Below are 17,555 nucleotides of genomic sequence, written 5' to 3'. Positions count from 1 at the left end.
GCCTCATATCCTGTTTATGTCAGGGATTGAGCAAACACCCTGCGGATGTCTGTTTGCTGGCGGGGGCTGAGGAGAGGAGAGGAACGAGGAGAGGCATTGGACGTGGGGGTGGAAACCGGACATGAGTTGGGATATTTCTCGGCTGATGGACCACCAAACTGTCCCCGTCGAGGACAACGAGAGAGAGAGTATGAGCGAGAGAGAGAGAGAGAGAGAGGGGGAATGAGACAGACAGCCAATGAGGGAGAGGGGGAACGAGACAGCGAGCCGGGAAGGAACCCGGTTGTTAGTCGATTGGCGGATCGCTTTCCGGGGGGTAATAATCCCTCCAAAAAATTTTGGGTTACTCAATCCACGGGCCGTGCATAATTGGCTGCTGAGTTTCGCCCACAAAAGCCCACAGTCAACAACATTTATATAACGGCGTTCACATCGGGAAACATCCCAAGGCGCTGAACTACACGGTGTGTCCTGTAAAGCGCTTTGAGACTCTCAACGACGTGATGAGGCGTTGCAGCAAACGCAAGGATTATTATTATTATTATCACCATTAAAATAACGAAAAAATATAAACATCAGGTAGAGTATTTAATACATGTCGTTCCCCACACCCACTGCCAAATTCCTGCCTCCCTTTTTAGTTTCCTGGTGAGAAAAGGAGAGTTTGTCAAATTCCGCGCAAAAACGTGTGTTTTTTTTAGAAATGACGACTGCTACACAGAGCCTTTCATGTCGGGAGGACGTCCAAAGGCGCTGGACAGTCAAGAGATTTGGACCCGAGCTGGGGGTTGGGATCAGGAGGGGGTGGTGGAGGGCGGGGTGGGCGGGGGGATGGGGGGGAAGGAAGGTGACCTAAGGAGCGGCTGAAGTGGAGGGTCTCGAGATGGGTCTTGAAGGAGGTGAGGGAGGGAGCGAGGCACAGGGACTGCGGGATGGAGTTCCAGAGGGTTGGGGAGCAGTTCAATATTCCCTGCTCCTGTCACCCTGACTGTCAGACAGACAGACAGACAGACAGAGACACACAGAGAGAGACAGAGAGAGACACAGAGACAGACAGAGAGAGACAGAGAGGGAGAAACACAGAGAGAGAGACAGACAGAGAGAGAGACAGAGAGACACACAGACAGAGAGAGAGACAGACAGGGAGAGATAGAGACAGACAGAGAGAGAGAGACAGAGACAGAGACAGACAGAGAGACAGACAGAAGAGACACAGAGAGAAGACAGAGAGAGACACACAGACAGAGAGAGACAGAGAGAGACACACAGACAGACAGACAGAGAGAGAGACAGACAGACAGACAGACGGAGAGGGAAGAGTTAATTTTTGACGTCAAGTTAAAAAGAGGGTTGAACTAAAACTGTTGGACAGTCTATGCATTAAGGTCTCGGTTGATCATCGCTGCTTTCCTGCTCCTGAGTGGTAAGAGATATATATACTATATATATAGAGAGAGAGTAACACAGAGAGAGGGACAGAGACAGAGACAGAGCTGAGATGTTTTTTTAAATTTCTATTCTACTGTTCATTTCACTCCTAATATTTTAATATCCCCCAAAATAAAATAATAATAACTGCTTTCTCCCTCCTCTCTCCCTCACTCCCCTCTTTTTCTCTTTCTCTCCCCTCCTCTCTCTCTCTCTCTCTCTCTCCCCTCCCCCCCCCCCTCTCCCTCTTCCCCCTCCTCCTCCTCCTTTCCCCTTCTCTTCTCCCCTCTCCCCCCCACCCTCTTCCCCTCTCCCCCCTCCCTCTCCTCCCCTCTCTCCCTCTCCCCCCTCCCTCTCCCCCCACCCTCTTCCCCTCTCCCCCACCTCTCCTCCTCCTTCCCCCTCTCCTTTCCCTTACCCCCCTTCCCTACCCCCCTTCTCTCTCCCCCTCTCTCCTTCCCCCCCATTTTCCTTCTGTCTCTCCTCCTTTCTTCCCCCTCTCCCTCTCCTCCCCCCACCCCCCCCCCCCCCCCTCTCCCCCTCTCCCCCTTTTCCTTGATCTAAACCCCCCACAGAAACCCGGAGACTTTGTTTAAATGATATATATATATATTGTGCAGATGTGGGCAGTGCAGCACATATGTGGGTTTATTTTCCTCTCTTTCCTCCTGACGTGTTAGGAGGGATGTGATGTCGTCTCTCTCTTTCTCTTTCTCTCTCTCTCTTTCTCTCTCTCGTTTCCAGTTCTGTTGGGATTTAAAAGCTATTTCATGTTAAAAAAAATTCCGCAAAGAATTCAGGGATTTGCGGTTTATTTACAGGTAACAAACTCTGTTCCCTCCAGGATACTAATGTAAAATAAAATGTATTTTTATTTACTTACATGTAACAAACTATTCTCTCTCTGATACTGAAGTGTAAAATACAATGTAGTATATTTATTTATATGTAACGCACTCTCTTCCCTCTGATACTAAAGTGCGAAATAAAATTAGTTTATTTACTTACATGTGACAAACTATTCTCTCTCTGACACTAAAAAGGCAAAATAAAGCGAAGTTTGTTTATTTAAATGTAACGTGTTCTTTCCTCTCTGATACTAAAATGCTAAATACAGTGTAGTTTATTTATTTATGTGTAACCCACTCTCTCCTCTCTCCAGGATACCAAAAAGCTGAAGTCATGGCAGTTGAAGGGGGAATGAAATGCATCAAATACCTGATTTTTATATTTAACTTCTTGTTTTGGGTGAGTTTCCTGATTTCAATGTGAATTTCACACCATATTTTGTTCTATTTACTCTCCACGCACACATATACACACACATATACACATATATATACACACATATACACACACGCACATATACACACATATACACACATATATATACACACATACACACACATATACACACATATACACACATATACACATACGCACATATACACATATACACATACACACATATACACACATATACACATACACACATATATACATACACACATACACACATACACACATATACACATATACACACATATAAATACACACACACACGATTGCCCCAATTCTAAGATTTTTAAGCCTAATTTTTTTTAAATGATGGAAAAATACCTTTTGTGGTTGAGTTATAATTTCAATGTGAAGTTCCTTATTTTTTCGCTGTATACAGAGACACTCACACACAGACACAGAGACACTCACACAGACACTCACACACAGACACAGAGACACTCACACGCAGACACTCACACACAGACACAGAGACACTCACACACAGACACTCACACGCAGACACTCACACACAGACACTCACACACAGACACAGAGATACTCACACACAGACACAGAGACACTCACACAGACACAGACACTCACACACAGACACAGAGACACTCACACACAGACATAGAGACACTCACACACAGACACTCACACACAGACACTCACACACACAGACACTCACACACAGACACAGACACTCACACACACACTCACACACAGACACAGAGACACTCACACACAGACACAGAGACACTCACACACAGACACACAGACGCTCACACACAGACGCTCACACACAGACATAGAGACACTCACACACAGACACAGAGACACAGACACTCACACACAGACACAGAGACACTCACACAGACATAGAGACACTCACACACAGACACAGAGATACTCACACACAGACACTCACACACAGACACTCACACACAGACACAGACACTCACACACACACTCACACACAGACACAGAGACACTCACATACAGACACAGAGACACTCACACACAGACACACAGACGCTCACACACAGACACACAGACGCTCACACACAGACATAGAGACGCTCACACACAGACAGAGACACTCACACACAGACACTCACTCACAGACACAGACACTCATACACAGACACAGAGACACTCACACACAGACACACAGACGCTCACACACAGACACACAGACGCTCACACACTCACACATAAGAGACATACACACTGCCACACACAGACAGACAGACAGACAGACAGACACAGAGACACACACGTAGAGACACACACACACTCACACACGGACAGACACAGAGACACACACACTCACACATAGAAACACACACGAATAACAGACTATCCATTGCCTCTAAGATTCTCAAAAGAGTTTAGAATCCCCATATTTTCAAATGATGAAAAAAAAATATTCTTTCTGCGCGAGTTTGTGAATTTCAATTGCATTTCTCTGGTTCTTGTTCTATTTTTCACTCCACAAACTCGCGCAGGACATTAAGCATTTAAAATAAGGTGTAAATCGTTGGAAGATTTTAAATATTAATTTTTTTTAAATGAAGGGGGGAAAAGTAATGTGCTTTCTGGGTGAGTTTGTTGATTTCAGTGTGAATTTCACTCCACAAACACACACACAAGAAACCATTCACAAACAGGATAGAATTGCCTCAATATGAAAGATAGTTAATTTCCCCCTCAATCTACTGGGGGGGTTGGGGGGGGGTAGAGAGAGAGGTGTTTGTGTGTGGGGGGGGGGGGGGGGGGCGTGAAGAGAGGGTGTTTGTGCGGTGGGGATGGGGGAGAGGGAGGTGGGTGTGAAATTAAAGGGCGAGTGATTAACACTTGTGCATTTAGGTGTGTTATTCATCAGCACTGTGTGTGTGTGAGGGTTATTGACTACACAGGTCTGTGCGTGTGTGTGAGAAGGTTATTGACCAGCGTAGGTCTGTGTGTGAGATATTGACTAGCGCAGGCCTGTGTGTGTGTGTGTGAGAGGGTTATTGACCAGCGCAGGTCTGTGTGTGAGATATTGACTAGCGCAGGCCTGTGTGTGTGTATGTGTGTGTGAGAGGGTTATTGACCAGCGCAGGTCTGTGTGTGTGTGTGAGATATTGACTAGCGCAGGCCTGTGTGTGTGTGTGTGTGAGAGAGGGTTATTGACTAGCGCAGGTCTGTGTGTGTGTGTGTGTGTGAGGGTTATTGACTAGCGCAGGTCTGTGTGTGTGTTAACCAGCCAACTAGGTTTCCAATCATGTGAGCTCTGGCTGGCCTTGGCAAGGCTTTAACTCATCCTGTGTATATATACATATATATATATATATATATATCTGTGTGTGTCAGACAGAGAGAGTCAGACTGTAAATGATTAGGAGTGTCACGGCAAGGGAGCTCGCTAATCTTATCCTTTTCTTTTCCTCCTTTCCTCTGCCTCCTTCCGCCTAAAACCACACACACAAACTCCCCCTCTCTCCACACACTCAACCCTCTGTCTCCTCAACACATACCTCTCTGCCCTTCCCTTCCCCCCATCACGTATTTCCCCCTCTCCCCCCCCCCCACACACACACACATCCCTCACTAACCTTCTCCCCCATACGTGCACCCTCTCTCTTACACCCCACACAGCCATCCCCCGCTCCCCCCTTACACCCCTGTGTCTCTCCCCCCACACCCCCCCCCACACACACACACTCCTCTCTATTTCCCCCTCCTCCCCCACCCACCCCTTGCTCGCACCGCCTTGTTTCCACCCCCCACCAGGTGTGTGCACTCTCTTTCTCTGCTCTCCCCCAAACACACACAACACTCTTCTCCGCTGACTTCTCCCCCCCCCCTCCCCCCACCATCTCAAACTTTACATTCACCAAAAATAACGTACATTCATACAGTGACTCTCATGCAAAGCAGCATTTTGGAGTATTTAAGAGAATCCCTGAGATAGTTCTGTAACGTATAATTTCTGTGAATGTTCTCATTGTGTTTCGGTGCTTTGTTTACCATCTTTTTTTTTTTCGCGCGCGTGAGGTGGGGGGGGAGGAGAGGGGCCGTCGGCCGGGGGGGCGTTTGACGAACGCGGAAACCCGTCACCGTCGCTTAAGTGTCTCCAAACCCAACCGAGAATTCCAGGCCTCCCATCATAGACTGTTGCGATAGAATGAGCCCTCTCCTCTCTCTCTCTCTCTCTCTCTCTGTGTGGGGGCGCCCCCTGCTTACCTAATTCCGGAGAGTATTAGGCGCAGGTTGACCAGAGCCGAGGCTTGGGGAGGAGGGAGGGGAGGGGGTAGCCCAGAGTGTGCGTTGGGGGTAACTGCTGGAGTCTAATCAGCTAAAATCCACATAATTTGCCATGTTTACCATCAGTCAGATCTTGGGTTTAACTTAAAACAAAATGTAAGGATTATTGTTTTATTTAAGATATCCTTTCCGAAGGGCAATGGAGGATATATTATGTATATATATATATATATGTGTATACACATAGAGCTGTTTTGATTTAAACTTGGCTGTCCTTCCCAATTGCCTGCGGTGGGCGCTGGGTGTCAAGCGATTTTTTTTAAAAAAAAACTTTACAATTACTCCCCAAAGTGCTTCACAAGATTTACCCTAAAGTGTAGTGACTGTGCGTTTTTGGTAGGGCGAACCCGGCAGACGATTTGCGCGCACAGCAACGTCCCGCAGACGGGCAACCCCGGGCGCAGTTGGAGGCCGCGTTTCGCTCACAAGCTATACAGTCACTACACTTCACAATACAATGCAAGGATTGTATTGCAATATATTATGAAGTGAATAACCGGATTTTTATCTGGGGGGGGGGAGGGATTGTCGGTCAGGACACTGGGGGTGGGGAGGAGAGAGAAAGAAACCTTTTTTTTTACAATAATACCAATTAGGTTTGTCGCTGTATGTGTGAGGCATAACCTAATAACGGGTGGGTTGTTCGAGTGCTATAATGGTCTGCCTGGGCTTTAGATCTCTGGAGTAGTAATCATAATAATACTCGCATTTGACACACTGCCTTGTCACGTCTTTGAGACATCTCAAACCGCCTCACGGGATACGCTGTAAAGTGGAGTGACTGTTTATTTTGTGGGCGAAACACGGCAGCAAATGTGCTCATTTATAACCACGGATTGTCTGGTGTAGTGGAGCTGGGAGATGACTAAAGTGCATAGAGAACACTTGGAGCCATAGAATAATTGCTTATGGCACGTGGCCTATGAGTCAGGGCTTGTGAGAGAGTCATCTGAGCTGAGTGTATTCACTGTATATTGTTCATTTCGCAAGATCACAAGAGGTTTGTATGACAAAAGGCCCTTTTGGCTGCTCTTGATCTCATCCGTCCCAGAATATCCCCATCGCTCCATCCGCGATGACACCAATAAGATGCCAATTAATCCATCCTCAACACCCTCAGTCCTCGATCCACCCTCTGTGACGGTCTCTGGTCCAGTTCCCGAGCCAGGCACTCACTGCTGATGGCAGCCCGGCCCGGCCCGGCTCAGCTACCGGCAGGACCTGGAAGGGCCGACCAGTCACTGGGGACAGGGAATCCTCCCCCTCAGCTCCTGTTAACCCACAGCCAAAGCCCTAATAACTAACGGGGAGGGGGTCCCAGCTGGCAAGCAGTGGGAAAGCTTGGCCAGACAGCGCTCTCTCTCTCTCAATGGCTAAGCTCTGTGTGGGTTTAGGTGGTTAGACTCCAGCAGTTACCCCAACCCGCACTCTGGCCCCTCCCCCAACCCCACAAGCCTTGGCTCTCGCCAACCTGCGCCTAATACTCTCCTGAATTAGGTGAGCAGGGGGGCGTCCCTCCAGAGAGAGAGAGAGAGAGAGAGCGCACTCCATTCCAACAGTCTATCTCTGGGATTCCCACGTGTAGATGGGAGGCCTGGAATTCTCAGTTGGGTTTGGATATCTCAAACCTGCGTTTCAATCAATTAATTAATTGATTAAAGGCTAAACCAAAGTCGCTAAGGTCCTCCTTCTCCTCCCCCCTCCACACAACACATCAATTTCAACGTCCTGTTTTACACCCACAGCAAGGAGGCCATTCGTCCCATCGTGTCTGTGCTGCTGCTTTAAGAGCAAACCTTTTCAATCCCATTTCCATCACTTTCCCAAACCACTCTGTTTCTTTAGGTATTTGTCTTTAAAAGCCAGTATGGATTTTCCTTCAGCCGTCGCCCCTTAATCATGATTGCCCACAGCAGTGACCCACAAACAGTCGTGGATTGAGCGACCACATTTTTTCCTTTTGGTTGTGGGGGGGGAATTATTACCCCCCCAGAAAGCAGTCTGCAAGCGAGAGAACCAGGCAGGTCAGAGCAAAACCGTGGGCAAGTTTCTTTATTTCCACACACACGCCTCTGTTTACCCAGCAGTCAGTAGTAGGAACCTAGTTGTTAGTCGATTGGCAGATCCCTTTTCCGGAGATGATAATCTCTTAAAATATATATATATAATTATAATTTGGTCACTCAATCCATGACTGTTTGTGGGGACGCGGCTGTGTGTAATCGGCTGTCACGTTCCGCCCACAAAATGCCCACAGTTATTGCACTTTACAGTGTATTGTGAAGCGCTTTGAGACGTCGCGACGACGTGATAAGCCGCTGTATTAAACGCCAGGATTACCATAAAGACCCATTTCATTAATCTTCGTTGATTAAACATTAAGTCGCTCGCTCCTTCCCGTCCTGCTTGGCGCTTGTGTCTGTTTATAGAGTTTAGGGACATTGTTCCTGCATGAAAGGTGTCAGTGTAAATTGAGTACAGTATAATTATCGTTTGGGTGGGGTGGACTAGGGTTGTGTAAACCCTGAGGCACTTTTCACAGGACTTCCAGCAAAACTGCCTCCTCTTGTATGTAACCGGGAAATTAAAGTCTTTTTTCTCTCTCTGCTGTGAAGTGTAGCAATGATTGTGGGTGTGTTTAGCTGAGAAAGGCTGTGGGCTTACACGCTGACTTCTTCCTTGGCGTTGGGGGGTGGGGGGGGGGCGGGGGGTGGCAGCCGCTGGAAGGCATTACCTGGATTCCAAGTTCGTGGACACATGTTCATATACGTCCACGGAGCTGAACTGGCCCCCAGGGTGACGTGTTTGGCAACGGAAAGTCGCAATCGAGCCCCCCCACCCCCCCCCCAACCCCGTGATCTTCTCTAGTCCTGGGAGGGGCCGCAGTATTCCAGGGCACTCACTGCTGATGGCAGCCCGGCCCGGCCCGGCTCAGCCATCGGCAGGACCTGGAGGGGAGGTTTAGCCGCTTCTCTGCTGTTTGGGACCTTTAACGTTTGCAGGCCAAAGGGTTGGATTGTTTTTTGTGGGCGGGGGGGGAAAGGGGGAAGGGGGGGGAGGGGTTATTAGCCGGGTGTCTTGGCACATGGGGACACATCCACTTGACATTATATCCTGCGAAGAAGCGTGTTGTCTAAAAGGGAGCGAGATTGCAACGTGAGAAGGCCGTGTTAAATGAGTTGGGTTTTGAGGTGACCGTTCGATTTGATGTGCGCAAGACGAGGGGAGTGGGGGTGGGGGGGGTGGTGGGGGGGTGGGTTGCGAAATGCAGCAAAGTTTAACTGCGTTGCTACAAAGCGGAAATTGTGTCGGCTCTTACCTTCCTCCGGGTTGACAGATGGACAACTTCGTTCCCAACGCACCCGTCCGTCCGTTCCTGTCTCTCTCTCTCTCTCTCTCTTTCGTATCTTCTTTTCCTTTTTTTTTAAACAAAAAAGAGGATCTCCTGGAACGTCCCAAAGCCCGACTCGATCTGTCTCCCAACAACAACAATACAAGATGACATTTACACAGCGCCCTCCACGCAGGGTAATGTCTCAGAGCGCTTAAGAGTGGCAGAGCCTGACTCTGAGCCTGGGCAGGGTGGCGGGAGGGTGAGGGGGGCGCGGGTGGGTGGTGGGGGGAGGTGACCGTAAACACGGGCGAGAAGGAAGATTTTCGAGCGGGACTTGAAAAAGGGGAGAGCGGGGGCAATGCGGACGATTCGAGGGAAGGTGTTCCAGAGTTTCAGGACATCCCAAGGGGTTGGATAGTCAGTGATTTGGGCCCGAGCTGCGGGTTGGGATCAGGAGGGGGTGGAGGGTGGGGGTAGGAGGGTGGGGGTAGGAGGGTGGGGGTAGGACAAATTACTTCCTGCCACCAGTACCTGGTCTGTGTGTGTGTGTGTGTGTGCGTAAAAAAAACATTGTCCGTTCCTTTGGTCAATACAATCTGTGGGTCCCTCCCTTTCCTGCTCATGGGTTTCCCAGGACTCTCTTCCTCCCAGATCCACTTGAGAGCAAATTGTTTAGACTGTGTCGACGTCGCTGTTGATGGGAGCGAGGCGGTTGCTCTTAAAGTTTACGTATTAAAAATAATTCCAATTCACTCCCCAGTTGACCCCAGGCGACGCAAAGAGAAGATAGGACTAAGGGGGGAGATCTACTCATGGTCACCACCCTTCCTCTCTCCCTCTCCCCCACTCCCTCGTTCTCCCCCCCTCTCCCACTCCCTCCCTCTCTGCCTCTCGAAGACCTCATCAGGCGCTGTATCAAATGCGAGGATTATTATGATGATAAATCGAGTTTCTGGCTTCTCGGGGTAATTTGATTGGGCACAAATTAGGGAGTTAAGTAAGGTCCAAGGATTGAAGACGGAGTTAATAAATGTCAATGATTTATATCAGCTTCCTACGCCCCACCCCCCCCACCACCTCACCCCCACCACTCCCCACTCCCCGTAAGCCAAATGAATGATACACCAGCGAGATGCCTTCACATGACAAAGTTGATGAAATAGGAGATGGCAGAGGGAAGTTTCGACACCGCACGGACAGGCAGTTACTCTCACATGGGCCCATTTACATCAGGCGCTGATACGAGGAAACTCTTTGCTGTGTTACACAACATCCCACACAAACCGTCCTTCGGATGAGACGTTAAAACCTAACCCCCCCCACCCCATCTGTGTCCTGTTCAGGCGGACGTTAAAGATCTCCCGCGGCCTATTCGTAAAGGGAAAGGAGTTTATCACTCACTCTCGCTCTCTTTCTCTCTCTCTCCCAATGTTCCAGCCGACAACTTCCCCCCAAACTAAAAACAAAGTCACTTAATCCGCGGTAAATATATATAATATATGGCTCCCAACTGATAGGACTTGTGTGAGGTTTTATAGCAGTTGGTAAACGAAACGCATGGGGAGGTTAGGATATGGAATGGAGGCAGTATTACGCGAGTTTAAGGCCCTCGTGTTGGGGCTCAAACCCACAATCTTCGGACTACTCTCCTGCGAGCCTGGCTGATGTAAAGGGAGTTTCTATGAACCTGGGCGTCATTCAATAGTTGTTCCTTCACTTTGTGGCTGTTTGGGTCACGTGCTTGCTCTCTCCGACCCCCCCCACCCATCATCCCAACCCTCTCCCCCCCCCCAAGAGAGGAGGCACCTTCGCGATGTGAAAGGCACTGTGTATAAAATGCACGTCACGGTGTTTCCGACCTCCTCACTGCGTTCCCTCGTCCATTATGTAAGTCCTGTCACACAGTAATTAATAATGTGATCTGTTGAACAGCCTCATACCCGCCTCGCTCCTATAAATCTGACACACACCAGGAAACGCTGGATTTACGCCACATTCAATAATGGAGTTCCCGTAACTCAGTGGTTAGACCACTCGCCTTGCGAGCGAGAGGACCCGGATTCGATTCCCAGAAGGACGTGTCAGGGGAAAGTTTAGGCAAATTTCCTTACTCCCCACACACACACACACACACATAACAACAACAACGAGAACAAGATTACATTTGTATAGCGCCTTTCGCGTCAGGAGGACGTCCCAAGGTGCTGGAGACAGAGGACAGCATTTCAGACCTGAGCTGGGGGTGGGGGTGGGGGTGGGAAGGAACGCACCGTGGTTTACCCAGCACATTAAGTAAGAACCTGCTTATTAGTCGATTGGCTGATCGCTTTCCCCGGGGTAATAATCCCCTTTTTTTTAAAAAAAAATTTGGTCACTCAAACCCCGACTGTTCGTGGGGACGTCGCTGGGCGCGGTCGGCTGCCGCGTTTCGCCCACAAAATACACAGTCAATTTGCTTGACAGTGTGTCCCGTGAAGCGCTTTGAGATGTCTCGAAGACGTGATAAGGCGCTGGGTCAAATGCGAGGATTATGATCGAATCTGCTTCCACCAGCCTTCCAGCCAGTGCATTCCAACCCGTAACAACTCCCTGGGGGGGGGGGGAAATGTCTCCCCTCTGGTTCTTTTGCCGATGATCTTACATCTGCGTCCTCCGGTTCCTGACCCTCCCGCCCACCCTCCAGAGGAAACAGTTTCTCCCTATTTACTCTTATCAAAACCCCCTCACAATAATTATACTACTAATGACCCTCGCATTCGATGCAGCGCCTTGTCACGTCTTCGAGACGTCTCGAAGAACTTGGCTGGATATGTAGTGTACAGTGAACCGCGGGTTTATACTGTGGGCAAAACAAGACATGTGATTCTGAGGGTTCGCAAAGTGGAGCTAAACCCACAAACCGTCCGACTCGTATTGTGACTCAGAAAGAAAAATCTTTTGTCGAACTGCATTTGCGGGCCTTGACTAGACTGGACTGGCTGTTAGTCCGAGCCTGTGCTTGTGGTAGTCACCTGATAACTATGCAGAGAATTGCCTGTATTTCACCACACGGAGCTGCGGCATAACTCAACTCTGTTTCTATCAGGTGTCTTAAGTCTCCACGGTCTGTGTTGCCCGCTGCCTGCTGTCTCTCTCGCACGTTAAGAGGCATTCAGAACAAGAGATCGGGGGCTACGCACACACACACACTGACACACGCGCGCACACATACCCTCACGCAAACACACAGACGCACACGCGCGCTCACACGCATACACTCACGCACAGACGCACACGCACGCTCACACGCAAACACTCACGCAAACACACGCGCACTCACGCTCACACATGCACTCACACGAACACACACACACTCACGCTCACACACACACACTCACGCAAACCCACGGGACACACTCACACGCTGACACAGACACGCGCGCGCACGCTCACACAATTTCCGGTAACGTCGATCACACTGGTTCGGGAAATCTGACTCATCTCACACTGATAAGTTATTATTTTTGCCTTTCTTCCCCACTCGTGTTCCTGTTGAGCAGAGTGAGCTGGCCCCAGACCAAACCAAACCCGCTTGGTCGATGCTGTTGGAAAGTGTGTCTGTGTGTGGTTTGGGGTGGGGGAGGGAGAGACACTGTGTATCTGACACGGTGTGTAACACGTGTGTGTGGGGGGGGGGGGGAGGGGGGGGGGGTGAAACTTGAGGCCTTTTTAACTTGTCACTGGAATTTGTTTTGCTTTCCCTGAACTTTATTCTACAGCTTTTCCAACCACCGTCTGTTGCTGTCTGTGCGGCTGTGAACTCGTTCATCGTCCTGTCTTTCTCTCTATTTCCAATTCTCTCTTCGTAATTCCACCCCCCCGACCCCCCAACCCCCCAACCCCACCCCCTCTCTCTCTCTCTCTCCTTTTCTTTCTTTCTTTTTTTCTCTCTTTTCTCTCTCTCTCTCTCTCACCCAATACCGAACCATTGACTTGTCGCGAAGAGCTTCGATACCGTGGAGTGGAGTGACTGCGTATCTTGCAGCTGAACCCGGCAGCCAATCTGCAGGATGTTTTGCCGGGGATAGATAGTTGCTGACATTTATTAGTCAGACAGATATTGGGGACGTGACTGTTAATAAATACTGCCCTGAAAACTGAGTAAATTTACCTTGAAGGTGTTAAGGAGCTTTGACCCCCTCAATCTGCTCCGGTCTGGCTCAGTGGTACCTCTCTCCCTCTCTCTGGCTCACACCCCCCGGAAAAACGATCCATCCTATAACATATAGTGTAAAATAATAATAAATGTAACAAACATAACATGACTGTAATACAAATAAGAGTAATAACACTGTAATAATAGGACTGATAATAGTTAATTGCCGTCTCTCTCTCTCTCGCTCAGACACGCACACGTATGCACAGCTCTCTGGACAACCTCAGAGCAAGGTCACAGGGCAGCACAAAGTCCTACGGAGCCTTACTTTATTATCAATGTAGTGGTGGTCGATGGCACACAGTGACCTCTCTCTCTCTCTCTCTGTGGCCCAGGTCTCTGGCATCGCCCTGATCGTGGTCGGGATCCTGGTTCAGACCCAGATGAACGGGACGTTTTTGATCTCGGACTCCTCTGCCTCGGGAGCTCCCATCGTCATCATCGTGGTGGGTGTGGTCATCAACTTTGTGGCTTTCTTCGGCTGCTGTGGAGCCTGGAAGGAGAATTACTGCATGGTCACCACGGTGAGAGAGCCTGGCGCCACATACCACAACACAGCGCCCCTCACCTACTCGGACCTTGACTCTTACCAACTTACACCTCCCCCATTACAACTCCATTCCCCAGCCCCTCCGCCTCCGTTACTCTTTTTTGCCCCATCTTCAGCTCGCACCTTCAGAAGCCCTTCCCTCTTCGACCGTGCCAATGGCCACCTCTCCTCTGTCTTCCCACCCCCCTCCCTCAGAGACCAGCTCTGTGTCTCTATTAACCCCATCCTGCGTGAAGGGGGTTCCCCTCTCGACTCTTAACCCCAACTGGGGTGCAAACCCTTGACTGTCCAACGCCTTGGAGTGGCTTTCCCTTGGGAGAGACGCTGTGTAACTGTCATGTGTTGTTGTTATTGTTGTACAAACGCTGACGACTGATCCGGGCTGACACGCTCGGGAATAACAGGATGAAGAGTGTTTTGGCTGAACACCAATGAGTGTCACAGCACTGCGCTCTGCCTTACTGTTCCCAATAGACATCCTGCTGTGACGTTGGTTTATTTTCATTTTCCTTTCTCTCACCCCCCCCCCCACTCCCCACTCTCTCTCTCCCCCCTCCCCCCACCCCAGCCCTGGAGGATGAAGAGGGGGAGAGGAGTCGCGAGTTTGTGGGTTCAAGCCCCCGCGTCAGGCACTTTGTTCTGTGACTGATGTGTTTGGTGTTTTTTTTTCTCTCTCACTCGCCTTTCAGTTTGCCATCTTGATCACTCTCATCTTCCTCATCGAAATAGCTGCCGCCATCGCTGGCTACATCTTCAAAGATCAGGTGAGCATCTGAGGGTCTCTCGCCACCCCACCACACCCCCCCCCCACCCCACCCCGCGTCTCTCTCTCTCTCTCTCTGTCTCTCTTGTCTCTGTGTGTGTGTGTGTCTCTCGCTGTCTGTCCCTGTGTCTCTGTGTGTGTGTGTCTCTCTCTCTCTGTAAGATGCATGTCTCTCTCTTTCTGTGTTATGTGTGTGTGTGTGTTGTCTCTGTCTCTCTCTCTCTCTCTGTAAGGTGTGAGTGTGTGTCTTTCTCCCTCTCTCTCTGAGATCAGGTGTAATGGGCTGTGTGTTGCCATTATCCTGACGTTGACCGTAACCCTCCCTACAGATCCGTGGTGTGTTGGAGAGTAAGTTTAACGAGACGATGCACAACTACAGCAACAAGAACGCCAGCATAGACCAGCTCCAGAAGAAGGTGAGACAACAACACATGACATTTACACAGCGTCCTTCACATCAGGATTTGGTCCCAAGGCACTGGACAGTCAGGGCTTTGGACCCGAGCTGTGGGATTGGGAATTAGGAGGGCAGGGAGGGTGGGGGTAGGAGGGTGACCGAAGGGGTGGTCGAAGAGGAAGGCAGGCTTTGAAGGAGGCAGGAGAGGGAGCGAGGCGGAGGGACCGTGGGATGGAGTTCCAAAGGGCGAGGGGGCAGAGATGAGAGGCTGAAGGCTTGACCGACTAGCGTGGGGAGTAGACATGCAGTAGGCAGGTCACAGAGGTAGGGAGGAGCAGGGCAAGGCCGTGGAGGATTTTGAAGGCCAGGACCAGGATTGACTTTGAACTCTCTTGTCTGGCCACTAAATGTATGTGTGTGTGTGTGTATCTCCTCCCCAGTTCCAATGCTGTGGCAACATCAACTACACTGACTGGTTCTCCATTCCGCCGTTCAATAAAACCGTGCCAGACTCCTGTTGCAAGACACCTTCTCCTGACTGTGGTTTGAACACAACCTCTTCCAACATCTACCAGATAGTGAGTGTGTTTTCCTCTCCCTTTCCCCTCCCAATCCTTTAACTCTACTTCCCCCCCCAACCCCCCCCAGGCTCCGACCACAGCCTCTATGCTCTCTTTAGATCATGACCTATATTGATGTGGGCATTTGTTGATTTACCGTCGTGTTACAACACCACCACCAACCTGCATTTACACAGCGGCCTTCACATGGGGCAGGTCTCTGATTCCCCGGCAGTAAGTAGGAACACAGTTGTTAGTCAATTGGCGGAATCGCTTTTCCGGGGGTAATAATCCCTTCCAAAAAAAGACACAAAAAAAGTTTGGTCATTCGATCCACAACTGTTTGTGGGGACGTCGCTGGGCGCAAGCGGCTGCTGCGTTTCGCCGACAAAATGCACAGTCACTACACTTTACATTGTATGTGTGCTGTGAAGCGCTTTCAGGCTTCTCGAAGACTTGACAGGGCACTGTGTTCAAAATGCCAGGATTGTCGTTATTATTTGGTATTATTATAGTTTGGGGACAGGACATGTGCAAGCGACTGCCAGGATGGATGGTGGAAAGCGAACTGATGGACCTCGGTCTTCTTTCGTTTAACAGTTTCTTACGTTACGTTCTTTCTCTCTCTCTCTCTCTCTCTCTCTCTCTCTCAGGGCTGCGTGAATCTGATCGACAAGTGGCTTAAGGAGAATTTTGTCATTGTGGCGGGGGTGGCACTGGGAATCGCCTTGTTCCAGGTGAGAACAATAATTATTGCCAATAATTTGGTGGCTCGATCCACGTCTGTTTGTGGGGACGTCGCTGGGCGCGCGGTTGGCTGCCGCGTTTCGCCCCCAAAACGCACGCACAGTCACTACACTTTACAGTCCGTCCCGTGAAGCGCTTTGAGACATCTCGAAGACATGATAAGGGCCCGGGTCAAGTACAAGGATTATTATATTTTATGTTTTCCCAGCGTTAGGGAGCGGGGTCTGCTTAGGGCAACGGATGGTCGGTCGAGGGGCTGGTGGGTCGGGGGGGGGGAAGGACAGAGAGTGTGTTTGTGCATGTGGGAAGGGGTGTGTGTGTGTGTGGTTGAGGATGTGGGGTGTGTGTGTGTGTGTGTGTGTGTGTGTGTCTGCTCCCAGTGAAAATGCTTTGAACTCAAACCCTCTCTCTCTGTCTCTGTTTCTCTCTCTCCTCTCTCTCAGCTCCTTGGGATCATCTTCGCTTGTGTGCTGATGAAAGGCATTCGCAGTGGCTACGAAGTCATGTAATCCTCCCCTTCCCTATCCTTCTCCCATTTTACCTCCAACCACACCCCCAACCCCAACCCCACCCCCTCCCCCCGCCCCCCCCCCTCCCCACATCCCCCCCAGAACTTTTACGGGACCTGTTATTTTTCTTCGTGGTCTCGTCACATTGGAAACGTCAATTCAACGGTTGAAAGAGTAACCTCTCGTCTTAAAGGAAATGAATGCTTCGATATGACTTGTCTCTAAAATTCGGGAATCTTTTCTTACATGTGTGTAACACAGCTGTCTCGCTCCTTATGGGTGTATCTGATCCACAGCTGATTTTTTTTCGGGTGGGGAGGGTGGGGGGGGTTGGTTGGGAGGGTTAAATGTCCTCTTATTTTTGGAGGTTTGCACCCCTCAGTGGCTCTTGAGCAGACGGGCGACAAGCGACTGTTGGCCCCAGTCAAAACTCTTTGCTTAAGTATGTCCATCATACTTGAGAGGAGAGCAAACGCCAG

The 17,555-nt window shown here is 49.9% G+C and overlaps 1 protein-coding gene across 2 annotated transcripts; it reads left to right on the top strand.

Moving 5' to 3' along the window:
• The first annotated feature begins 1,342 nt into the window (after window positions 1-1,342).
• On the top strand, window positions 1,343-17,152 carry cd63 (CD63 molecule). 2 transcript variants are annotated; one of them, XM_042344330.1, is made up of 8 exons: window positions 1,343-1,423; window positions 2,591-2,676; window positions 13,886-14,074; window positions 14,790-14,864; window positions 15,193-15,279; window positions 15,701-15,838; window positions 16,474-16,557; window positions 17,011-17,152. In XM_042344330.1, exons 2-8 carry the CDS (start codon window positions 2,611-2,613, stop codon window positions 17,074-17,076), a joined length of 705 nt encoding a protein of 234 aa, XP_042200264.1. In that variant the 5' UTR covers window positions 1,343-1,423; window positions 2,591-2,610; the 3' UTR covers window positions 17,077-17,152. The 2 variants fall into 2 exon arrangements, with proteins under 2 accessions (XP_042200264.1, XP_042200265.1); XM_042344331.1 differs by lacking the exon at window positions 1,343-1,423 and adding an exon at window positions 2,033-2,249.
• The last annotated feature ends 403 nt before the right edge of the window (window positions 17,153-17,555 follow it).

This window comes from Callorhinchus milii, unplaced genomic scaffold (assembly GCF_018977255.1).
Source record: "Callorhinchus milii isolate IMCB2004 unplaced genomic scaffold, IMCB_Cmil_1.0 Scaffold27, whole genome shotgun sequence".
NCBI classification, from domain to species: domain Eukaryota; kingdom Metazoa; phylum Chordata; class Chondrichthyes; order Chimaeriformes; family Callorhinchidae; genus Callorhinchus; species Callorhinchus milii.
This window is presented reverse-complemented; position numbering and strand designations above follow the sequence as displayed.

Bases quoted from the DNA above. Each gene is read 5' to 3' on its own strand.
- cd63 (XM_042344330.1), top strand. From the start codon at position 2,611: ATGGCAGTTGAAGGGGGAATGAAATGCATCAAATACCTGATTTTTATA. The intron at 2,677-13,885 runs GTGAGTTTCCTG...TCTGTGGCCCAG, and splicing joins TATTTAACTTCTTGTTTTGG to GTCTCTGGCATCGCCCTGAT. The intron at 15,839-16,473 runs GTGAGTGTGTTT...TCTCTCTCTCAG, and splicing joins CTTCCAACATCTACCAGATA to GGCTGCGTGAATCTGATCGA.